Source organism: Thamnophis elegans, chromosome 12 (genome assembly GCF_009769535.1).
Source record: "Thamnophis elegans isolate rThaEle1 chromosome 12, rThaEle1.pri, whole genome shotgun sequence".
Lineage (NCBI taxonomy): Eukaryota > Metazoa > Chordata > Lepidosauria > Squamata > Colubridae > Thamnophis > Thamnophis elegans.
In genome coordinates this window covers 9,668,552-9,693,985 of record NC_045552.1, presented here as the reverse complement: position 1 = coordinate 9,693,985, position 25,434 = coordinate 9,668,552, and the positions used below count along the sequence as shown (strand labels likewise).

The following is a 25,434-nucleotide window of genomic DNA, read 5'->3' as shown; positions in this document are numbered from 1 at the left end:
GGTATCATTCTGCGACGACTGCGGGAGGTGGGAGTGGGAGGCACCGTGCTGCGGTGGTTCTCCTCCTACCTCTCGGACAGGTCGCAGTCGGTGTTAGTGGGGGGGCAGAGGTCGACCCTAGGCCCCTAACATATGGGGTGCCTCAGGGTTCGGTCTTATCCGCCCTACTATTCAACATCTACATGAAACCGCTGGGAGAGATCATCCGCAGGCACGGGATAAGATACCATCAATATGCGGACGATACCCAGTTGTATCTGTCCGTCCCGTGCCAACTCAATGAAGCGGCAGACGTGATGAACCGAGGCCTTGAGGCCGTTATGGAGGATGAGGGCTAACAAGCTTGTACTCAACCCAGAAAAGACCGAGTGGCTGTTGTGCTTCCCTCCCAAAGATTCGACCAATATTCCATCACTCAGGCTGGGGGGTCAAATTCTACACCCCTCAGAGAGGGTTCGCAACTTGGGAGTCCTCCTGGATCCACAGCTATCCTTTGATCACCACCTGACGGCTGTGACCAGGGGGGCATTGCCCAGGTTCGCCTGGTGCGCCAGTTGCGGCCCTACCTGAATCGGGAGGCTCTCACAACAGTCACTCGGGCCCTTGTGACCTCTAGGCTGGAATACTGCAATGTGCTCTACATGGGGCTGCCCTTGAAGAGCATCCGGCGACTTCAGCTAGTCCAGAACGCGGCCGCGCGAGTGATCGTGGGTGCACCTCGGTTCACCCACACAACACCTATCCTCCGCGAGCTGCGCTGGCTACCTGTCGATCTCCGGGTGCGCTTCAAGGTGCTACTAGTCACCCATAAAGCCCTTCATGGTAGTGGATCTGCGTACTTGAGAGACCGCCTTCTGCCAATTACCTCCCTGCGACCAATTAGATCTCACAGATTGGGCCTCCTCCGAATTCCATCTGCCAGCCAGTGGGGGCAACTACAAGGAGGAGAGCCTTTTCAGTAGTAGCTCCGACCCTTTGGAACGAGCTCCCCGTGGAGATTTACCTCACCACCGTCCAGGCCTTCCGCATAGCCCTCAAGACCTGGCTAGCCCGTCAGGCCTGGGGACAAAGATAGCCGCCCCTCCCGAATGATGAATGAATGTTGTTCATTATTTTTACTCTATGTGTGTCTACGTCATTGTTTGTATTCCCCCCTCCTGATTTTATGTAAGCCGCCCTGAGTCCCCTCAGGGAAAAGGGCGGCCTAAATGTTAATAAACTCTCAACTCTACTCTGTGGGTGTGGCCTCCTTTGTGGGAGTGGCTTGCCGGCCATGTGACCTGGTGGGAGTGGCTTGCCGGCCATGTGTTTTTCTTTTCTCTCTCTGCTTCCTTCCTTTTGTCTCTGTCCCTTTTCCTTTTTTTCTTTCATCTCTCACTTTTTTTTTTTTATTTCTTCTTTTCCTTTCTCTTTCTCTCTCTCTCTGTGTGTGTGTGTGTCAGTGGTGGGTTTCAAATTTTTTGGAGTCTCTTCTTTAGGTGTGGCCTGCTTTCCAGGTCCACTGGTGGAACCTCTTTTAACCGGTTCGGTAGATTTGACAAACTGGTTCTACCGAACTGGTGCAAACTGGTAGGAACCCACCTCTGCAATTCATGCAAAGCTAAAAGTAAACAATCTAATCAAGGAATCATCAAGAACAGGGATCTCCAACCTTGGTAACTTTAAGACGTGTTGACTTCTGACTCTCAGAATTTCTGGGAATTGAAGTCCACAAGTCTTAAAGTTGCCAAGGTTGGAGACCCTGATCAAGAACACTCCCGGTTGCCAGGTTGGGTAAACAGAAGTCTTGAGTTGCAACAGTTGGAACATCAGGTTGGGAGTCAGGTTGGTCTTTCTCATCTCTACTCACCCACTCTTGGCCATAGCTGTCTTGAACGTCCTGGATGTGGTCATTCTCCCAGGCGGCTCGAAGCCCTACGCACTTCAGTGGGAACCAGCCCTCTTGCGCCATGGCGGTGAAGTAATCAACAAAGCCAGCACATGACTGGATAGCTCCTGCGAGGCAAAACAGCACAGGTTGTGTGGGTTTCTGGTCCTGCTGCACTTCGACACCAGACTTTTAAGCCAGCGGGTTTCGGTATTTGGGTGAGCACGTTTTGACAGTGTATCGCAAGCACTTTCAGCAAATGAGCCAAAGCAAGGAGGTTGCACCATTGCGATCTCTTCCAGCTCTTAAGGATGGTCTTTATCACTGTCCTAGCTTCTTGGCGCGAGGGAATATTTATAATAACAATTTCCTGACTTCTCTGTCCTCTCAGCTATTTTTTTTTTTTTTTAGAATAGGTCCATTGAAGTGATCCAGGAAATGGTACTCCTCAGCATTTGAAGAGATTCTTAAAAAAAAAAAAAAAAGAGGGCAGAAACCTCATGTTCCTTACAGGTCAATAAATATATTGAGAACTGTAGATCAAAGCCTATCCTTGATGCCATTCACGGCTAGATCAGGCTTTCCTAACCCAACATTCTCCTGCAATCTTGGCACTCCAGTACCCATAATTCCCTACTGGTGTAGGAGATGCAATCCCCCCTGATACATCTGGTGTGGCTTTGTTTCTGTTGGATAAAGCTAATCAAAACCTATTCTAGTGAACTATCGAAAACAACAACACAAGTTCGGATGTTTATTTTAAAGTTACATTAAAAGCACATGCTCTCTAGCAAATGCATTCTCTTTCTTTGCTAGCTCTGATAAGCGCTAGGTGGAATCTTCTTGCATGCATACATACCAATCTGGAAATAGGAGTAGACAGCTAGTGCTTCATTGACCAGACGGTCCTGTCGAGGATTTCGGGGCTTCAGATGCATGATGTCGCTCTCAGCCCTTTCATAGGCCAGAGAAACTGAAGGGAACTATGGGGGAGGACAGAATATTTAAGCATTTGGCACACAAGAACAGCTTTAATTTCACCCTGAGTTGCTATGATGGACTGAAAATTTGGGGACTTTTGGTGGTGGATGAAAACCATTTGGAGCAAGAGTAGGTTTTAGACCTGTAAGGTTGGATTCATACAACACACTTAACCTGACAATTGAATTTATTTGTATCACTCGGGTTTACCTTAACCTAATCAATTAGGCTAAATTGGTCTAGCCTGGTTACCTACCTCAAAATTAAAACTATTGAAAAACAACAACCCACCTTATTAACTCATAGATACAGCCGCTGGCTTCGCGGGTTTTGCATGTTGTGTGATTGCAACAATGATACTGCCTTAAACAAGCTGGGTTAACACGTCAGGCTAAGCCAACATGTGAGTTTTGTTTCAAAAGAAGTGACTTATGCATGGGCAAAATGGGACCCACAAAATTAAAGATGGCTTAGAGGGGTGTGTGTCTCTTATACTGCTTCCTGCAAACTTTAGTTTGGTCCTTGAGGACTTACAATATCTGTGCACAACTCGATGAAGAGGATGGTGATGCCAGGGGAAGAGGGACACTGCCGGTGATGTAGACAAGTAGGGGGTCAGCTCTGGGATGTTCTGGTCAAGGTGTAAGCAATGGATTTCTTGAGGTTGTCAAAAATCAGGCGCCCTGGAAGGGAAACAGAGGAAAAATGCAGAACATGAATGGTTTCTTTATGTGCTGTAAGAGCCACGGTGGGCAGTGGTTAGAATGTAGTACTGCAGTCTACTTCTGCGCCTGCCGGCTGCCCTGCAATTTAGCACTTTGAATCTCCACCAGGCTCAAGGTGTATTCAGCCTTCCATCCTTCCGAAGTTGGTAAAACAGGTAAAACAAACTTGATTTCATTGCAGGCTGCATCAGGGTTATGTTTGACCTCGGGGACTGGGGTGGGCATGGCCAGCTTGATGCCACTCATGTCAGGGATGCCTGTGATGCCCTGAGTGCTCCACCAGTGAAAATGGGCTCCTGAGGTCCATTTTCGGCCATGATGGCCTCCTGCAGCCCTCCGCCAGTGAAAACGGAACTCAAAGGGACCATGTGGGACCCCCTCAAGCTCTGTTTTCATTGGTAGATGGCTGCAGGAGGCAGTCATCGCTGAAAATGGAGCCTGGGAGGGCCGAAAGCTCCATTTTCACTGACAGAGGCACCATGGGGCAGTCTGCTGTTTCCAGGGTGGCTCGTGGAACTGATATAAGCACCCTGTGGGCCAGATCTGGCCCGTGGGCCTTGGGTTTGACACCCCTGCAATAAAACAAGGACCCAGATTGTTGGGGGCAATAGGCTGACTCTGTAAACCGCTGAGAGAGGGCTGAAAAGCACTGTGAAGTGGTATATGGATCTAAACACTTGCTATTGTTTTAGATGTGTGAGGAGGACAACTTATCTCAGAATCTCCCTAGGAAGGGATCCTTCCAGGAACTGACCTTGCTCAACTCCGGTGACAATGGAAGCAAAGTTGTCATCCAACAAGATCATATCGGCAGCATTCTTGGCTGCATCGGATCCAGCAATGCCCATTGCGACTCCGATATCGGCTTTCTTCAGCGCTGGGGAGTCGTTCACCCCGTCTCCCGTAACAGCCACAATTGCACCCTGTGGACAAGAGCGAGGCGTGTGGGACTTAGGGTTGTACGAACGGGATTCAGAACAAAGATTTGTTAATGGGCAACCCTTCTCTTTAGTATTGCCATGCTGTGTCTTTCTTCTTGGCCTTCATTCTGTAAAGATATAGTTACGGTATTTTTCCCTGTAGGAGACAATACTTTTTCTTGAAAACATTTACCTAAAAATGGAGGGGGATCTTATACACGTGGGGTGGGGGTGGGGGTGGGGGTGGGGAGCGAGAGAAGAACAGCGGTTGCGAAACTGCTGATACCTTATCTCTGCAAACTAGCCTCACGAGCGAAACTTCTGATTGCAGAGACAAGCTAACAGGTTTCCTCCAATCATGAGCCTTATGTAACTGATGTCAGCTGATGCTGCGGACATCCCGTAGCCAGTACTCAGATACGACAGGGAGCGGTAATGTCGGAGCGTTCTGAGCCCATAAAAATGTCAGATAAATAAAAAATAAGTACCAGTACCAGTAAGCGAATGTCTTACTCCGCAAAATAGAATAGAATAGAATACAATAACAGAGTTGTAAAGGGCTTTGGAGGTTTTCTAATCCAACCCCCTGCCTAGGCAGGAAACCCTATTCCATTTCAGACAAATGGCTATCCAACATCATCTTAAAAACTTCCGTGTTGGAGCATTCGCAACTTCTGGAGGCAAGTTGCTCCACTGATTAATTGTTCTAACTCTCAGGAATTTTCTTCCTAGTTCTCTCCTCGATTAGTTTCTACCCATGCTTCTTGTTCTACCCTCAGGTGCTTTGGAGAATAGTTTGACTCTCTCTAAATGTCTTCTACCGTGTTTCCCTGAAAATAAGATAGGATCTTATTCTCCGTGGCACGACAAAACCGAGCTCGTCAAATAGCGGTGATAGGGTTAGGTTTAGGGTTAGGTTTAGGGTTAGGTTTAGGGTGCTGAGTGCTTCGGAAGGTGCGGATTTGCCCTCCGCGATTATGTCATCGCAGTAGGGTGCGTTTTCCTTAGCGCTTCGAACGGCGCGGATTTGCCCTCCGCACTTATGTCGGCGCAGATAAGGGCTTTGCGGTTTTGTGGTGGAACCTTATTCTCTTTTGACCCTGAAATAAGCATTTGGTCTTATTTTTGGGGAAGTCTATTATTTTTGAGGTGCAGGAGGCCCCTTAACCTCAGCCCATGGATCAGCTGATCCAGAGAGTTCTGTCTCTGTTTCTGGCACATGCTTGCCAGCCCTAGCATCACTCAGCCTGCCCCTCTTTTTGTGGCTGCTACTAAGAGGAGGAGTGTGGTAGCTAGGGTTAGCGGTAGCAGCCTCCGTGAGGCTGTTCCACATGGATAGCAGATGCATGGGGGGGGGCGTGGAGCATGTTACCTCCTTCCTCCAGGAAATAGTGGGGACCGGCTGCGCATGCAGTTAAATATTTTAGGGAAGGGCTTATTTTCAGGGGAGGGCTTATTTTAGCGCATGCGCTCAAAGCCTGATTCGGCTTATTACCTGGGGAGGTCTTATTTTCGGGGAGGAACAGGGTATTTAATGTTTAAAATATTGATTTCTGAATTTTGGGTAAGAAAAGTGTGTGTGTGTTTGTGTGTGTAGCATGGGTCCATCTTATAGATGGAAAAATACGGTAATTAGAAGCAGAACTGGTCCACCCAAAGGGAGCAGAGATTGGGTGCTGTAGGCATTTCTATATATCCCAGAGTAAAACAATTAAGTACACTTGCCCATTCAGCCAAATATATTTCACAAAGCAATTATGAAGATAATTGAAAAAAATGGCGACACTGCCTTGTATTTTCTTTGGAGGAAGGGAAGGATGCAGGCAATTACTTAATTATGGACCGTGTCCATGTAATAACATGCTTAACTTGTTTACTGGATTCATCAAAACCCATCTGGGAAGTTGAAATCAAATTATAAAGCAATCGTGATTATGGGGGGTTACACAAATCAATTATCTTTATGATGGTCATTGGCAAGCCTTTATATGTATTAAACCATAAGCAACCCCCCCCCCCCCAAATGAGGAGGAGAATTATCAACACTTGGTATTTTGTATAAATGATATCACTGGTTCTGTAAATGTTCTGGTTTCAACAGCTGGGAAAGTAAAAAAAAGGTTGTCAATATATCTAGTTTTTTATAAGAAGTTTGGATCTTACCAATTTCTGACAGCTTTCTACAATGATGAGCTTCTGCTGTGGAGACGTGCGAGCAAAGACCATCTCTGGATGCATCTTGAGGATCTCAACCAGATCTTCACTTTCCATATCTTTCAATTGACCTCCATTGATCACACACGCCCGGGCGTCCCTAGGAACAAGAGAGAAACCCTCTCAAGATTAGGAGGCCTCCACTAGCACCCCAGCAATGCCATATGATTCTTCCCTTGCACAGAATATCTTCCTTGTCCGGTGCAGCTGTCACTAAAAAAGCTCTTTAACATGCCTTGTATTAAGATGCTCTCACCGCTTATTAACCTGCTCCACGGGGATGCGGAGGCGAGCGGCGATATCTTCGACAGTTTCGCTGCCCTCTGAGATGATGCCGACACTGGCAGCGATGGCTTTGGCGGTGATTGGATGGTCTCCTGTTACCATGATCACCTGGGGGGAAAAATGGGAGGAGTGGGTGAGGATTTTTAACAGAGATTAACAGAGTTGGAAGGGACCTTGTAGGTCATCTAGTCCAAAGCCTTCCCCCACCCAAGCAGGAGACCCTACACCATTTCTGACAGATGGCAGTCCAGTCTCTTCTTGAAAGCTTCCAGTGATGAAGCTCCTACAACTTCTGAAGGCAACTTCTGTTCCATCAGTTGATTGCTCTCACTGTCAGAAAATTTCTCCTTATTTCCAGGTTGAATCTCTCATTGATCAGTTTCCATCCATTATTCCTTATCTGGCCTTCAGGTGCTTTGGAAATAGCTTGATCCCCTCCTCTTTGTGGCAGCCCCTCAAATATTGGAAGACTGCTATCATGTCTCCCATAGTCCTTCTTTTCAATAAACTAGGCATACCCAGTTCCTGCAATCGTTTTAGCCTCCAGTCCCCTAATCATCCTGGTTGCTCTTCTCTTCACTCTTTCTAGAGTCTCAGCATCTTTTTTTATAGTGTGGTGACCAAAAGTGGATGCAGTATTCTAGGTGTGGTCTTACCAAGGCTTTATTAAGTACCTCCCTTGATCTTGATTGCATCCCTCTGCTAATGCAATTTAGGATTGTATTGGCTTTTTTGACTGCCACCGCACACTGCTAGCTGATATTTTATTGGTTGTCCGCTAAGACTCAAGATCACTCTCACATTTACTGCTATTAAACCTGCAACAGTTGTTTCTAAACCTATTTGTCACACTAACCCAAATATTATGGGAGCTGATGCCCAACATATCTAGAAGCTTCAGATTAGGAAAGGAGCATTCTAGGATCTTGTAAGATTTCGATGTGTTGACGTCTAGCTTTCATAGCATTACTATGGATATTTTCACAACCATTGACGTCATCAGAACTTTTGATGGACTTACCCGGATACCTGCAGTACGGCATTTCATGACGGCATCCGGCACAGTGGCTCTAGGTGGATCAATCATAGAGATAAGGCCTGCAAAGCATAGCCCACTAGTGGGGAAATTTGTTTCATCGCTGTCAAAGTGGTAGCCACGGGGGAACTCATTCTGGGGAAGGTAGAGGTGACAGAAACCTGTGGACGAGAGGGAAGCATTGTGAGACCTACTTCATAAGCCCATAAATCAAGCTACTTATTCAACTATCAATACAACTCCATCTTCACTTAGCCCACTGTGCTCAAACTTGGCATTTGGTGCTTCACTTCATATTTCAGGTTTCTCACAATCCCAAGTAGTTGATACTGTTGAGGGTGTTGATGGATACTTGGGCAGTTGTCATACACAGGATGAAGCTCAAGAAGCTTTCAGGCATTATTTAAATTTCCAGAATGTTGCTCATGTAAAATACCTTTGAGAAATTGTTGGAGAGGTTCAGTGGTGGCTCCATGCTGCTCACAAGAGCATAATTGCTACCTGGAAGGGTCCAACAGGTCAGTAAAGGAGAAGGTCCAGAAAAGAGGGCCTTTTGTTGAGGTTCTTCTCAAAGATAAAACTAGCCTACCGGTAGGGAGTTGTAGAGATTTTCATTTTAAAAAAAAATACTTAATGAAAACTTCAATCATTGATTATTTCTTACCCAGCACACGCTCGCCCAGTCCACCAAGGTCCATATAAGCTGTTTGGAACGCTTCCCTCCATTGCTCGTCAAGGGCCAACTCCTGGCCCTTAATCATAATGGTGGAGCAGCGTTCCAGGATCCTCTCGGGAGCACCTTTCATCACCAGCAGATGGCGCTGGTCTCTGGGATCGTCAAGCTCATGGACAGACAGCTGAAAGTAAGGGAAGACCATAGAGTCCATGAGATTTGTTCTTAGCTATTGTGCAGCTTTCTAGCTTCTTGGATAGTGGCAATGAACTAAGCAGGAAGGAATGGAGTCTGGCTTTAAATGCCAGATTCATTCGGGTACTATTTGAATCAGAGTTCCTTTTGGTGGCCCTTGCTGAACTTCTTGGAAACCAGGGGATAGAAAGTCACCTGGAATTTGTTGGTGGAGTTGAAGGGAACCTCACAGACTTTCTTGTAGCGTTCCCGGTACTCCATGACGTTGCCGAGGGTGATTTCAGAGAACTTCAGTAGGGCTGTCTCTGAAGCATCTCCAATCACAATACGCTGGGATTGAAAAGGGAGAGAAAACAGAGAAACAGGATCAGCACCGTTGACGTGCTGGCTGAATTTGCATTTATACTGGATCAACATTTATCAACTTTGGCTGCTTTAAGATGAGTGGACTTCAACTCACAACATTCCTCAGAAGTCAAGATGGTTAAAATGAGATTTGGGTAGCTGGTGCAGAAGAAACTTTTCTAGGTTTTTGATTGCCCCAAACTTGGGTTTGACTTGAACAGCTGACCCAACCTCACTGCTTTTCAAGTGTGTTTCATGATAAGCCTTATCTTCTGACCTTAACTGGTTTGGTTGAGGATGCGAGGAGTTGCAACTGAATGCCTATTGTGGACAAAACCTCAAGCGGTTATGCCATGCTGGGCAGTGTTTCTCAAATTTGGCCACTTTAAGACATGCTGGTTGGGGAATTCTGGGAGCCAAAGTCCACATGTCTTAAAGTGCCAAGTTTCAAAAATTGGCTTAAAGTCTTCTCCATCAACTTTGCTTGTCAGAGATTTGCAAAAGGAGATCACATGACCTCCGGGACCGGTTGCAACGGGGCCTGGGGTCCACCACATGAATGTGCGGAGTGCGTGCATGAGTCTTTACCTCTTTTGACACCTCCGCGAGCCTCCACGGACACTGAAGCTGCTTGGCAGAGCATCACACAGGCGCCGTGCGCTCCATGCACAGAAGCACCAAAGAGCTCAAATACAGATAAGGAGCTTGGGTGGGCACTCCAGAGTACGGTACCTGGTGCTCCCAGCAGGAACCAGTATACTTGTACCAGAGCGTACCGCCTACAACCCACCACTGTCCGGGACACTGCAACTGTCATAAATACGAGTCAGTGGCCAAGTGGGTGGATTTTGATCACGTGACCACAAGGATGTTGCAACAGTCTTCTAAGGGTGAAAAATGGTGGCAAGTCACTTTTTTCAGTACCGTTGTAACTTTGAATGGTCACTAAATGAACTGTTGTGGATCACCGGTATATGATTACTCTTTTGTCATGTTCTCATTATACCAGTGGTGGGCTGCAGTTACATTCACAAGTGGTTCACTGGTTGTGAGTGCGCACTCACGCCCGCTAGCTTTGCTTCCACATACCCCTTTGGGAGTGAAACGGAGCTTCAGAGAAGCAGGTAATCAGCTCAGGCAACTAAGGTAAGTAAAGCAGGGGCTGTGCGAAACTCACCTGGCAAGGAGGTCGGAGGGAATGAGCCAGAAAGTTAGCTATAAATGGATAGCTTAGCACAAGGGCAGGTGTGCGGACCCAGCCAGCCAGTGGTGGGATTCAATTTTTTTTACTATGGGTTCTGTGGGCGAGGCTTGGTGGGTATGGCATGCCTTGGTGGGCGTGGCAAGAGAAAGATACTGCAAAATCCCCATTCCCTCCCGATCAGCTGGGACTCTGGAGGCAGAGAATAGATGGGGGCGAGGCCAGCCAGAGGTGGCATTTGCCGGTTTTCCAAACTACTTAATTCCAGGTTGCTTCTCTCTTTGATTAGTCTCCAACCATTGTTTCTTATTTTCTACTCTTCTTGTTTTCTTTTCCTCTCTCCTTCTGCCTTTACACTTGCTTATTTTTAAATTTGTTCTTCTCATGCATGTTTTGACATGGGTCTCCTTGCGGTGGTGGGATTCAAATTTTTTTTACTACTAGTTCTGTGGGCATGGCTTGGTGGGCATGGCATGGCTAGGTGGGCATGGCAGAGGAAGGATACTATAACATCTCTATTCCCAACCCACTCCAGGGGAAGGTGACTGCAAAATCCCCATTCCCTCCTGATCAGCTGGGACTGGGGAGGCAGAGAATAGATGGGGGCAGGGCCAGCCAGAGGTGGCATTTGCCGGTTCTCCGAACTACTCAAAATTTCCACTACCGATTCTCCAGAACTGGTCAGAACCTGCTGAATACCACCTCTGCAGCCAGCGATCAAAGCTAAGGGTTCTCCTGAACCCGCGCGATCACGCAGGAGCCCACCACTGCACCATACGCTAAATAAATAAATAATGATCCCTACGAATGCTTCTTACCCGTGGCACAGGTACACCATCCTGTCCCGATTTGAAAGAAGCCCGGTTGCAAAGGCTCACCACTTTACACAGAGCTCGCCAGGTCTCCGAGGACTGATCAAAAGTTTGCCCTGTAAAGCAAAATGAGAAGCAATGAGCAGATTTTCTGCCCTGTAAGCTTAGGGTGGGCAGCCTGGTGCCCATTGTGACCCACTGCCCCTCTGCTTGTTGCTAGGCTTGCAAATACCTGACTGGTCTTCTGTAGTGTCCGCTGTGTGGATTTGGTTGTCGAACCAAAGGTGTGAGACCGTCATTCGATTCTGGGTGAGCGTCCCAGTTTTATCCGAGCAGATGACCGATGTAGAGCCCAGTGTTTCAACAGCTTCCAGATTCTTGACCACACAGTTTTTCCTGGCCAGTCGCTTGGCTGTGAGGGACAGACAGACCTATCCAAGGAGGATGGGAGGGAGGTGGGGTGAGGAGGGGGATAGGAAACAAGTGAGGTCCAATCTTTGGAACTTGGGATAACTAAAGTCAACTGAGGTTGAGTGCATGAAGCCATTGGTTCAAGACTGACCCTATTCCCAATCTTATGCTTCTAGGTGGCTGGAAGATATGGGAAAAATAGTCCCAAGGGCACTTTCTCAGCAGGCAGCTGGACTTCTTTTGTTTTTTCTTTTGAAAACCTTTCACTTCTCATCCAAGAAGCTTCTTCAGCTCTGACAAGATAGTGGGGAATGGAAGGATTTATATTCTATGCAGACAGCTGGTCATTTGCATCCTTTTAGGGGGTTGTTGAAACACTTGGAAGTTTATCTGTGTCCTTACAGGGTATGTCTGCAAGGAATGTAAATCCTTCCATTCCCCACTATCCTGTCAGAGCTGAAGAAGCTTCTTGGATGAGAAGTGAAAGGTTTTCAAAAGAAGGAAAAAAACAAAGTCCAGTTGCCTCCTGAAAAAGCACCTTTGGGACAACCATGACCTGGATGACTGAGAATCTCTACAGACTTATGGGGAAAGTAGTGCAGAATATCTGAAGGACACCATGTTGGGTAGGATAATTTAGATCGTTCCTGTCTGTTCGGTTGGGTGATAAGTCTTTGAACTGTGGAAGATGTTTTGTTAGTTAAGAATGCTGCCTGGTGAAGGTGTCTATGGAGATTCTCAGTCATCTCCAGATTGTGGTTGCCCCAAAGGTGCTTTTTCAAAAGGCAACTGGACTTTGCTTTTCCTTGAAGATGTTTTGCTTCTCACCCAAGAAGTCTTTTCACTTCGGATGGAAGGGTGGAGAATGGAAGGATTTATATTTCTTGCTGCCATCTGGCCGTTAGCACTCTTCCTTCAGCAGAGGGGGAGGGCAGTGATGAAATTCAATTTTTTTTACTACTGTTGCTGTGGGCATGGTGTGGCTTGGTGGGCGTGGCTTGGTGGGCATGGCAGGGAAAGGATCGGGTGGGTTGCTAATCCCGTTCCAACCGGTTCGGTTGGAACGGGGCCGGCGGCGTCCTCGTGCACCGCGCACAGTTCACGCATGCGTCTTAGCTCCTGCGCGATGCTCCAGCCGCTCGCGGAGACTCGCGCAGGCGCTGTATGTGCCATCCAGCTGCTCGCGGAGAATCGCGCAGGTGCTGTATGTGCCATGCGCCTGCGTGGAAGCGCAGAAGCCTTCAAAGACCGGTAAGGAGGGCGGGCGGGTGGGCCCTTCGCCGTTCCCGGAAGTTACTTACTTCCGCGTTCGCTGACCAGCCGGTTCGCAGCAACCGCCGTGAACCGGTTGAAACCCACCCCTGGAAAGGATACTGAAAAATCTCCATTCCGACCCCACTCCAGGGGAAGGATACTGAAAAATACCCATTTCCATCCCACTTTGGGTCCAGTCAAAGGTGGCATTTGCCTGTTCTCCAAACTACTCAGAATTTCTGCTACTGGTTCTCCAGAACCTGCTGGATTTCACCCCTGGGGGAGGGGTACGACGCCATCTCCTGTTTACAACAAAGTCCAAGAAGGTTCCACACCCACTGGCATTATTTGGGTGACCCTGAGGGCACAGATAAACCTCCAAACAAAGTCCCTTTGAAAAAGCACCTTTGGGACTTGCTGGTGGAGACGCCAAGGAGTACTTCCTTCATACCAAGCAACAAGTGAAGATGTTGTGGACAGAACAGGGGGAAAGTATTCAGAAAGATCTCAAACTGCTTATGTTGCGATACTTACTGTGACAGTTGCTAGGAGGCCCTCGGGGACATAAGCCACCACAATTGCCATGAAAAGACCATCGCCTTGAGGAAGGGGTAACCGATCACCATGGCGACAACAAAGAAGGTGAAACCAAAGAAAATGGCCAAGCCAGCTATGATGTCCACAAAATGTTCAATCTCAATAGCAATGGGTGTCTTCTCATTCTCCACTCCTGAAGCCAAGCTGGCGATGCGCCCAATGATGGTGCGGTCCCCGGTGTTAATGATAATACCAGTGGCAGTTCCTGAAAAAGAAGAAGGGAAGAGCTAGATGCTGCTAGAGCAGTGTTTCTCAACCTTGGCAATTTGAAGATGTCTTCAAATTGCCAAGCATTCGCTGGCTGGGGAATTCTGGGAGTTGAAGTCCGGACATCTTCAAGTTGCCAAGGTTGAAAAACACTGTGCTAGAGGACAACCAATCTCTTCAACCCCCCCCCCCCCCCCGTGGCGGCATTCAAATAATTTAACAACCGGTCCTCTGCCATAATGATTTCTTCCAACAACCAGTTCACCAAACTGCTTAGAAAGTTACCAACCGGTTCCCCCGAAGTGGTGCGAACTGGCTGAATCCCACCACTGCTCCCCCTCCCAAAACAGTGCTTCCTACCTTCTAAGCACATAGTTGAGAAGAAGGCGATGTTCCTTGTTTCTAAGGGGCTCTCATGGGTGCATTCTGGGGTACGGTTTTGAGGTTCAGATTCCCCTGTCAAAGATGAATTATCCACCTAGAATAAAGGAGGGAGAAAGAAAGAAAGAAAGAAAGAAAGAAAGAAAGAAGTTTTCTATGTGAACTGTGCCATCCATGAAACTTTGTAGGCACAACTCTTGGTATGGAGATAACAGCCCATGGCTGGACAATTTTCAACTCTGAATTTACATTGTGCATTTTCTTTCTTACATTATTAAAATAATGCGCAGAAGATGGGAACATGTTTCTCTCCCCATAGATTGTTTTCCGGATCGGAGACATTTCTGCATTTTGGATTGATCTGAATAACTAAATCAGTGTTTCCTGATCTTAGTAACTTCCAGGTACGTAGACTTCCAATTTTCCGTAATTCTCATTCAAGGCCATCCTGGCTGTGGAATTCTGGGATTCAAAGTCAACAAAGCTGGAGTATTTACTTAGAAATCAATATGGAACTGCTACTGAAGGACAGAATGGATAGTCTGACTGTAAATTGCATGCTTCGTAATAGAATGGTGACTTGAGCGTGGATCTACCAAGTCCTAACTCTAGTCACTTCATTATTTAGACCAAAACTACATATTACACAGTGACCTAGAGGCTGTCTGAAGCACTTCCTTCCTCTACGTGAAATTAGGAGTGGACACGTCCTTCAGTCACTTCTGCATTTCGATTGCAACTATACTATTGAAATAGTAATGCACAGAGAGATCACACAAAGAATGTGCAATTAACTCACTAGTTTTGACTAGACTAGACTAGAGCTGGAAGGGACCTTGGAGGTCTTCTAATCCAGCCCTGTGCTCAAGCAGGAGAACCTATACTATTTCAGATAAATGGCTGTCTAGTTTCTTCTTAAAAACATCCACTGATGCAGCGCCCACGATTTCTGAAGGCAAGCTATTCCATTGGTTAATTGGCCTCACTGTTAGAAAGTTTCTCCTTAATTCCAGGATGCTTCTCTCTTTGATTAGCTTCCAACCATTGTTTCTTGTCCTGCCGTCTGGTACTTTGGAGAATAATTTGACCCTCTCTTCTTTGTGGCAGATCCCCAAATACTGGAATACTGCCACCATGTCACCCTAAGTCCTCCTTTTCTCTAGACTAGACAGAGCCAAATCCTGCAGCCGTTCTTCCTATGTTTTAGTCTCCAGGCCTATGATCATCTTAGTTGCTCTTCTCTGCACTTTTTCCAAAGTCTCAACATCTTTTTTTTTTTTTTGTAGTATGGTGACCAAAATCGGTTGCAGTATTCCTGGTGGGGTCTTACTAGGGTTTTATAAAGTGGTACTTATACTTCACGGGATCTTGATTCTATGTCTCTGTTTATACAACCCAGGATTGTATTAGCTTGTTTGGCCGCTGCTGAACACGGTTCCACCACAAATCCGCGGTAGACTAAAGCGCGCTCGACGAAAGCGCGTACGTGACGTCATCACAGCGCGACGAAAACGGCACGCTGTGAGCGGTAAATTTAAAATTAACGCATAAACCTTACCCTAACCCCCCAAACCTAACCCTAAACCTAACCCTTAACCTAACCCTAAACCTAACGCTAACCCTTAACCTAACCCTAAACCTAACCCTAACGCTTAACGTAACCCTAACCCTAAACCTAACCCTTACCTTTATGTGAATCGGCTTGCTGTAATTTTATTTTAATTTTAATTTAATTTATTTTTAATTTTATTTATCGCGCTGCTGATGACGTCAGGTACGCGCTTTGATCGGGCGCGCTTTAGTGGACCGCGGTTTTGACGGGTCACGGCTGAACACACTGCTGTCTCATATTTAAGTAATCCTTTCCTCTAGTTTCTTTCATTCTTCCACTGAAACAAATGGGCCAAACTTTATCATCTTTCTCCAGCAGAGGGTGAGAAAAGCAAACTGTTTTGGAGTGGGGTGAGGTCACATTCATCACCTTTTATCAGAACAACCTCCTTCCTTCCTTAGATACCTTGCATCCTTGACCAGTGATGATCCTGATGTCTGCTGGGACTCTGTCTCCCCCTTTGATCTCCACCAAGTCACCCACTACCAGCTGATTAGCATTGATCTGGAACTTGTCGCCGTCTCGAATCACTGTGGCTTGCTGTATTTGGGATGAAGAGAAGAAACCAAGTCCTGGATTTGGACTTACAACATTCTTTTCGTCCATTAACCCCCCCTGACCCCTTCCCCATGCAAAGCAAAACAAATCAAAACTCCCAGATGGCCAAAATAATTTATTTTCAGATGCACAGGGGGATACTGGGAGCCATTATGTTTTTACCTGCGGCACGAGATTCTTGAAACTTGCAATGATGTTTGTGCTTTTAAACTCTTGATAGTAACCAAAGCAGCCAGTCACAACCACAACAGCGATAAGAGCAACGGCCAAGTATAACTAAGGAAGAAGGAAAATATATATATATATATGTTGGTATTTGTGTTGTCACAGTATAACTAAACAAGAAGGAATATATGTAATTAGTGTCACAACCCCTGGTTTGCCCAAATATGGGAGGAAGCTTACTGCTTCCATTCTCTGTCTATCGGCTCGTCACAAGAGACCATCTAGACAGAAACCCAATATTTTTACTGTTGCCTTTGTTACATTTGTGTTGTATTTGTGCTGATAAAAAAAATAAAGGGAGAATAGTATAGATCTATTTCAAGCTAAATGAGAGAGCTAAATAGCTATTTAGAGAGCTAAATAGCTTGAAATAGATCTATACTTGTCTCCCTTTATTTATTTATCAGCACAAATACAACATATATATATATATATGTGGCATAATGGCTAAGACGTTTGCCTAGGATGCAATACAGCACAGGTTTGAATCCCAGTAAGGGTATGGCTAGCTGATGAGAGCTAAATAGCTTGAAATAGATCTATACTAGTCTCCCTTTATTTATTTATCAGCACAAATAAAAAAAAACCACAAATATAACAAAGGCAACAGTAAAAATATTGGGTTTCTGTCGTGATGGACTCTTGTGACGAGCCGATTGACAGATGATGGAAGCAGTTAGCTTCCTCCCATAATTGGGGCTTACCAGGGGTTGTAAAAATCTAATAGATACCTTTCACCCTGGCTTCGCTGATAACGGATAAGAGCCTGTGGCCTAATGACTAAGAAGTCTGCCTAGTATGTAATATAGCCCAGGTTCAAATCCCAGTAAGGGTATGGCTAGCTGATGAGAGCTAAATAGCTTGAAATAGATCTATACTAGTCTCCCTTATTTATTTATTTATCAGCATAAATAAAAAAAACAAAAAAAACAACACACACATATGTGTGTGTGTGTGTGTGTGTGTGTTGTATTTGTGCTGATAAATAATAAATATTTATCAGCACAAATACAACACAAGTGTAACAAAGGCAACAGTAAAAATATTGGGTTTCTGTCTGGATGGTCTCTTGTGACGAGCCGATAGACAGAGAAAGGAAGCAGTAGGCTTCCTCCCATATTTGGGCATACCAGGGGTTGTGACACTAAATACATACATACATGCATGCATGCATGCACTGCTTCAATTAATCCTGGCAAACATCACACTTATTATACAGCCACTCCTCATTTAGCAACTAGCTTCTTTAACAACCATTCTCAAACAGGACAATAATAAACACTAGCAAATATTCGTTTTCTGGCCAATATGCCCAGAGATGGTATTCAGCCAGTTCGGACCAGTTCACCTGAGCTGGTAGTGGAAATTGTGGGTGGGCCTACCCACCCACCCTGACTCTATGCCGTTCTATTTAGGCATGTTTTTGAGGCCGGGCGCATGTTACGGGAAGGTGCGCGGAAGGAAGCAAAGCATATGCGCAGTAGGGGTGCGTGTGCATGGCGAACCGGTGGTAACAAAATGTGAAACCCAGCGCTGGATATGCCCATTTACCCCTGAGTATAAAAGCTCTCAGTGTGAAACAGGGTTTAAGTTTCAGGCAACAGCTTTGAGCGGGGAAGGGTTCTAAATGAATCAATTAAGGTCACAGCTGAGCTTCTTAACTTGCAAATAGCATTTTTTAGGAAAGCCGGATATTACCTTGAAAAAGCAGCTCAAGAGAAATAGCTTGTTTAAACAATCTCTCTGCTTGCTTAACAAGCTAGAACTGATTGTGTTTGCTAAAGGAGGAGAAGGTGGACTAGAAATACCCCTAGGGCCTATGAGGTTTAAAGTTTATCTGCTAAAATATAGATGGGCATTCTTCTTCTTGGGCCATATTTGCAATTTGTATTTATTAGTTTGTCAAACATATTTGTCATTGGATGTTGGCGATCCTATTTTTATCAACAGCTGCATGAAAAAGTGCTGTTGAGTTTTCTCCAGACTTAGATTTTGAAGCCATGATGTTCTTCTTCTGCCTGGACCTCTTTTGCCTTCGATCTTTCCCTGGAGGATTAAGTGAAGTACGCCGTATTTTCTGGGTGTCGCATCCGAGATATTCTGGCCATTAGATGGTAGCAAACAGATTTTTGTAACCATCTATTACAGTGGTGAAATTCATTTTTTTTTGTACTACTGGTTCTGTGAACATGGCTTGGCTGGCTTGATGGGTGTGGCAGGGGGAAAGAAACTGCAAAATCTCCATTCCCACCCTACTCTGTGGCCAGAGATGGGTTCCTACCAGTTCGCACCTATTCGGTAGAACCGGTTCGTCAAATCTACCGAACCGGTTAGAAGAGGTTCCACCAGTGGACCCGGAAAGCAGGCCACACCTACAAAAGAGGTTCCAAAAATTTTTGAAACCCACCACTGGTCCTTGGATATGATTATTCTACACTATCATGCTCCTATTTATAAAACTCAGTGCCTTTGTGAAAGGTAAGGATGACTACTGCGTTTGTGGTGCAATCAGAACATTACGTGTGTTGAAGTTGTTTTAACGCAAACCAAAGATGCCTTTTAAAAAACAAGTTTACATCCTATTCTTATGCATGCCAGTGCTGTGTGTGAGGTAATTTAAGGTGGTTCTGACAAGTGTCGTCGGCATCTTCATATCCGGTCACATGGGTGGCAAGCCACTCCCATCCGGTCACATGGGCAGCAAGCCACTCCCACAAAGGAGGCCACACCCACAGAATAGGTTCGAACAATTTTTGAAACCCACCACTGTCTGTGGCCAGCCAGAGGCGGTATTTGCCGGTTCTCCGAACTACTCAAAATTTCCGTTACCGGTTCTCCAGAACCTGCTGAATTTCACCCCTGATCTATTATTCTGTGTCAATGCGCCCTAACCTCTCTGGCCTGGTGGGAAGGGGAGAGGGGATGGTTCTCTGCGAGTGCCTACTGCTTGCACAAGTGGCGCTTCGTGTGTGAATGCCTGCCACTCGTACAAGTGGAGTTGCACACGTGAGCGTGCACTCACCCGCTGCTCACATAGCTCAGTTTCAAACGGGCTGCAGCCCGGGAGCTGAGGTGGCGCTGTGGTTAGAGTGCAGTACTGCAGGCCACTTCAGCTGACTGCTATCTGCAGTTCGGCGGTTCAAATCTCACCGGCTCAAGGTTGACTCAGCCTTCCATCCTTCCGAGGTGGGTGAAATGAGGACCCAGATTGTGGGGGAAATATGCAGACTCTGTAAACCGCTTAGAGAGGGCTGAAAGCCCTATGAAGTGGTATATAAGTCTAACTGCTATTGCTATCTGATTTTTTTTCAGCCTAAATATGGTAACCGTGCAGAAGCCCAGCCTTGTTGTTCTGAATTCATCTACTCCTAGGGATCCAACATCCTTCAAAGTATACAATTAAATCATGATATTAAAACCTAGAGAAGAAACAGTCAATTCTTGACCCTGCCCACCTGAGGCTTAGCCCTGCCCACTTTGCATCATCATTCTATTTAGTATTGCCTCTCTCTCTGTCCCGGTGACCACCAATTGATGGTCTGTTTCTGCTGCGTGGCACTTACATTGTCTGCGCTGGTAAGGTCACCTTGGCCACACTGGATGCCAAAGGCAATGAGACAGATGGCAGCTGCCACCCACATCAGGCACTGCAGCCCACCAGCCAGCTGACGGGCAAACTTCACGTACTCCGGAGTGCCTTTGGGGGCTTCAATTCATTGGGACCATCACGAAGCATAATCTCTCCGGCCACTGTGCTGGTCAAACCCTGGAAGCAGATAGACAAGGAGGCCAGATATCAATATGTAGTAATAATAAATCAGTAATGCTCCCGACTCCTAGACTTTTGCCCATCATGGATTCAATGAATGTGGCTATCAATTTAGGTAAATATAAAGGTTCCCTTCACACATATGTAGTTTGTAGTTTATTATGATTTATAGGCCGCCCTTTTCCCTGAGGGGACTCAGGGCGGCTTACAATACATGGGAAGGGGGGTGCAAAACAAAAACACAAGACAGTGCATAAATAAAAATAAAACAATAAAACACAACTTTCATTCAACATTCGGGTGGGGCAAATTAGAATCTTATCCCCAGGCCTGACGGGATAGCCAGATCCTAAGGGCTGTGCGGAAGGTCTGGACGGTGGTGAGGGTGCGAATCTCCACGGGGAGATCGTTCCAAAGGGTCGGAGCTGCTACTGAGAAGGCTCTCCTCCATGTAGTCGCCAGTCGTTACTGACTGGCGGATGGAACTCGGAGGAGGCCTAATCTGTGCGATCTAATCGGTCGAAGGGAGGTAATATGTGCTAGTCGTTCCTGACTCTAGTGGGGGGCAGTGCTCATCTCGATTTCAAAGCCAAAGAGCCAGCACTGTCCAAAGACATCTCTGTGGTCATATGGCTGGCATGACTCAACACCGAAGGGGCATGGAACGCTGTTACCTTCCCACCAAAGCTGGTCCCTATTTTTCTACTTGCATTCTTACGTGCTTTCGAACTGCTAGGTTGGCAGAAACTAGGACAAGTAACAGGAGCTCACCCTGTTACACGGTGCTAGGGATTTGAACCACCGAACTGCCGACCTTTCTGATCGACAAGCTCAGCATCTTAGCCACTGAGCCACCTCAGTGCAATCAATTTACGGCAGCCTTATTCCCCATGTATCACTTCCTTTCAACTAGAGGGCCACCGTACTTTCAAGGCTTCCGAAGGGGTTATGATGAACTATGAAAACGTGTGTTCCTCTCAGTTTGCCGCTTGGTCATCATGGTTTGGTTTGGCTTTGTCTTGTTTTATTGGACTTATATGCCGCCCTTCTCCCAAAGGACTCAGGGCGGCATACAACATAAAAACACATATGAGAAAAGTTAAAAAAGATCAAACGGGAAATCCAATAACCTTCAACTGACAATTTAAATCAAATTTAGGATTAAATTAAAATTAACAATTTAAAATTAATAATTTAATTTATTCTATTCAGGGCAGGCCGGCTTGCTGAAAAAGCCAACTTTTTAGGGCACGGAGGTCGGGGATTATGCCAAGCTCCGGGGGCAGCTCATTCCAAAGGGAAGGTGCTCCCACAGAGAAGGCTCTCCCCCTTGGGGGTCGCCAGCCGACACTGCCTGGCCGACGGCACCCTGAGGAGGCCAACTCTGTGGGATCGTACTGGACGGTGGGAGGCTACTGGTGGCAGTAGGCGGTCTTGCAAGTACCCTGGGCCTAAGCCATGGAACGCCTTAAAGATCATAATTAACACCTTGAATCACACCCGGAAAACAACCAGCAACCAGTGCAGGCCGCCTAAAAGGGGTGTAACATGGGAGGTACCCCCATGACAACCCGAGCGGCCGTATTCTAATTAGTATTAGTGACCGCTAATACTCTTTTTGTCAAAGGGCTTCACCTTCTTGATGTTGGTCCTATATTTCCTCTCCAATTCTTCTATAGACAGCTGATGATCATCCTAAAAGGAGGAGAGACCCAAGATAAGAATATGATTTCAGTGGATGGAGAGATGTTGTCTTTTGAGCATGGTCCTTCATTCAATGTTCTCTCCTGCTGTTTTGTATAAATACATAAGCACAGTCAACAAATATTTCTTCAGATTAACAAGATAAACCCACAAAACGAAATGATTTCAAAATTCCAGATAAGTGGGAATTGATTCTGGAGGCCAGGAGATTAAATTTCAGACATGAAGCATATTGGGCATGAAGGCAAAGAATATATAGTATTACAGATGGGGGAAAAAAAAGCAATTTAGCTTGTATATTTAATCGTACACAGCCGGTATTAAACAATAATATAATTTATTACATTGTCTCAGAAAATTGAAGAGGCACAGTATTGAACAGAATTTGCAGCTCTAACATTTGCATACCAAAATGTTTAGGAAACAAAATAATTAATTCCAAATGCCCTTGAAATGAGGCAATCTCTGTTATTCAGAGAGGTTTGAAGAGAGGTTAATTGCGAATTATGAAATGGATTAGATTGAGGAGGCCTGATGGAATTAACCTTGTTTCTGTTCATATAAACAAGGCTCTGGTGGCTTACCCTGCCAACGAAAGTGCGTATAGTCAAGGCTATGGTTTTCCCAGTTGCAATGGATGGCTGTGAAAGTTGGACCATAAGGAAGGCTGAGCGCCAAAGAATGGAGGCCTTTGAGCTGTGGTGCTGGAGAAGACTCCTGCAAGTCCCTTGGATTGCAAGGTGATCAAATCAGTCAGTCCTAGAGGAGATCAATCCTGGCTGCTCTTTAGAAGGCCAGATCCTGAAGATGCAACTTGGCCATCTAATGAGAAGGAAGGACTCACTGGAGAAGAGCCTCATGCTGGGAACGATGGAGGGCAAAAGAAGAACGAGGTGGCTGGATGGAGTCACTGAAGCAGTCGACGTGAGCTTAAATGGATTCAGGGGGATGGTAGAGGACAGGGAGGCCTGGAGGAACATTGTCCATGGGGTCGTGATGGGTCGGATATGACTTCGCAATAACAACAACAAATATACCTGATGGAATTAACATTGTTTTTGTTCATATAGATAAGGCTCTGAAGCCATTACTTATCATTTGCTGAAATTTCCTGAAGACCAATGCTTTAAGAGGTACCAAAAGTTGTCTCTCAAAAAACTAATGGAAAAAAAACAATATTCCTTCCTTGAAGTTCAGAGAGAAAATTACATTTTGTTCTGGAGAAGAATTCCTTTCCCCTGAGTATAATTACCAGTATAATTACATTAAATGTACTCCGTAGTTTCAAATGGTTTGCAGGATGAGAAACAACAGGATGTTGCAATTGTTCCTATTTGTGACTTTCCTTAATTTTGTGCGCCAAATTCTGTATGCAGCTCTTCTGCGTAGAGCTTTGGATGCAAATGTCCTTTAGTGTCCGTTATTGATTTTATTTTTAATGTCTGCTTTTCAGATTCCAAATTCTGACTCAGTTTAAGAGAGGTTCCGTGAATAAAGTGCCCCGCATTGAATCAATCACAGCTCTGTGAGATCACTGAGTTGCATCTCTTATTGTTCAGAGGAGAGTGAGGAAAATGCCATAATGTGAACTTGGGCTCATAGATTACAAATGTGTTTTATGGATGAAGACTTTGTTTCTCTTTGGCTGGTCTCACATCACAACTTAATTCTTTTTTGCTAAAAGTGGATATGCTTAACAAGATGGACATGTGTGCAGGGATGGGCTTCAAAAATTTCACCAATGGGTTCTCTGCCCAGTTGCTGGGTGGCAGGAGTGGGTTCCTGCCAGTTCTAACCTCTTCTGTAGAAGAGGTTCTACAAATCTACAGTGCTGTTAAGAACAGGTTTCAGCTCCCTCCCCCTGCCCGTCCGCACATCATCAAGATGAAGAGCGAGAGGAGGAATTCTGGGAGTTGAAGTCCACAAGTCTTAAAGCTGTCAAGTTTGAACACCCCTGGGTTTTTTTCCCTAAAGGGTTAGGGGTGGAAGGGTCTTGTAACTTGACAGGTTTAAGACTTGCGTGCTTCAAATGCCAGAGTTTCTGAGCCAACATTTTGGTTGCTAAGCAAGAGCGTTGTTAAGTGAGTTTCACCACATTTTACAAGTTGGACATACCCACCCAGTCACATGACTGGCAAGCCACTCCCACCCGGTCACATGGCCAGCAAGCCATTCCCACCCGGTCACATGGCCGGCAAAGCCACTCCCACAAAGCAGGCCACACCTACAGAAGAGAGTCTAAAATTTTTTGAAATCCATCACTGCTGGGTGGGCAGGGCCATGGTGGGCGTGGTCTAGCCAGCCTCCTGCACCATGATGTGGGGTGTGTGTGTGTTTTTGCCTTCCCCAGACTCCAGGCTTTCCTCGAGCCTCTGGGAGGGCAAAAACTGCTTCCCCCAAGCTCCGGAGGCCCTCTGGAGTCTGGAAATTGGCCCGTTCAACATGAGCTGAAATGGACTCCAGAGGATGGTAGAGGATAGGAAGGCCTGGAGGAACGTTGTCCATGGGGTCGTGATAGGCCGGACATGACTTTGCAATTAACAATAACAACAACTTATGGCTTACCACATCCATCTCTTTCTTCATATTCTCCAACTTCTCTTTTTTCTTCAACCCTTTGTTTTTCTTCTTCTTAATCTTCACATCCATTTCCCCATCGTATTTCTCCATCTCCACTGAGTACATCTCGTACTTCTCCTAGCAGGACAAAAAAACAAAAAAAAAAAGAAAGAGGTTTGAAAGCTCAAATATTCTTTTGAGCATTTTTAAAAGCCATCTCTGGAAAGCAGAATAGATTTTAAGTGCTGGGATTAAAACGAAACCAAATGCCTAGCGTGACGAGTGATGTCCACAGTGGAGAGGTGTGTGTGAGTGTCAGAAAAAGTCAGTTGCTGGTTACAACTGCCATCTTGGCTGTTTTGACACCTTTACAGTTCTGGGGACCCCATTTAAACAAAATTCTCTCTACAAAATTGTTTATTTAAAAAATCTGATTTGTATTCAAATGTTGACCTACCATTTGGCATCAAAGGGATGGGATGAATTTAAAGACAACTGAGTGGATACATTACACATAATTACACTGGTTGAGTTGTTCTTTAGAACAAAGCTGATTATTCTAGGAATAGAATAGAAGAACTTTACAAAATTTCACTCTGCAATTTTACTTCGCTAGTAATGGATCTAAACTCGAGAGTCCCACAGTCATCCATAACCTCTGCAGAACAGATTCAGTTTTTTAAAAAGTCTTATTTTTTATTTCTTTCCATATACATCCACAAATATAGATTCTTGTAGATACTATTAACATTTATCTGTTGGCTTCTAGCATTTATCACAATCTGCTTAAGAATATAAAAAATACAATTGGGATCACTTTCTTGCCATCTCATTTGGCCACAACCCTACTCCTTCCTTCTTCCCAACAACCCTTCTCTACCTTCTTCTTTCCTCCTCTCTTTC

General features: G+C 45.6%; 1 protein-coding gene across 1 annotated transcript in view; it reads right to left on the bottom strand.

Moving 5' to 3' along the window:
* Positions 1 to 25,434, bottom strand: part of ATP4A (ATPase H+/K+ transporting subunit alpha) — a 34,630-nt gene that overhangs the window by 3,731 nt on the left and 5,465 nt on the right. Inside the window, 22 exon segments of the mRNA XM_032228573.1 lie at positions 1,850 to 1,995; positions 2,727 to 2,850; positions 3,383 to 3,420; positions 3,423 to 3,475; positions 3,477 to 3,531; positions 4,328 to 4,496; positions 6,657 to 6,807; positions 6,964 to 7,100; positions 8,014 to 8,189; positions 8,693 to 8,885; positions 9,092 to 9,226; positions 11,261 to 11,370; positions 11,487 to 11,685; positions 13,454 to 13,509; positions 13,512 to 13,721; positions 14,084 to 14,201; positions 16,122 to 16,256; positions 16,437 to 16,550; positions 20,063 to 20,199; positions 20,202 to 20,265; positions 21,904 to 21,963; positions 24,538 to 24,669. Coding sequence (XP_032084464.1) covers positions 1,850 to 1,995; positions 2,727 to 2,850; positions 3,383 to 3,420; positions 3,423 to 3,475; positions 3,477 to 3,531; positions 4,328 to 4,496; positions 6,657 to 6,807; positions 6,964 to 7,100; positions 8,014 to 8,189; positions 8,693 to 8,885; positions 9,092 to 9,226; positions 11,261 to 11,370; positions 11,487 to 11,685; positions 13,454 to 13,509; positions 13,512 to 13,721; positions 14,084 to 14,201; positions 16,122 to 16,256; positions 16,437 to 16,550; positions 20,063 to 20,199; positions 20,202 to 20,265; positions 21,904 to 21,963; positions 24,538 to 24,669 — 2,712 coding nt within the window.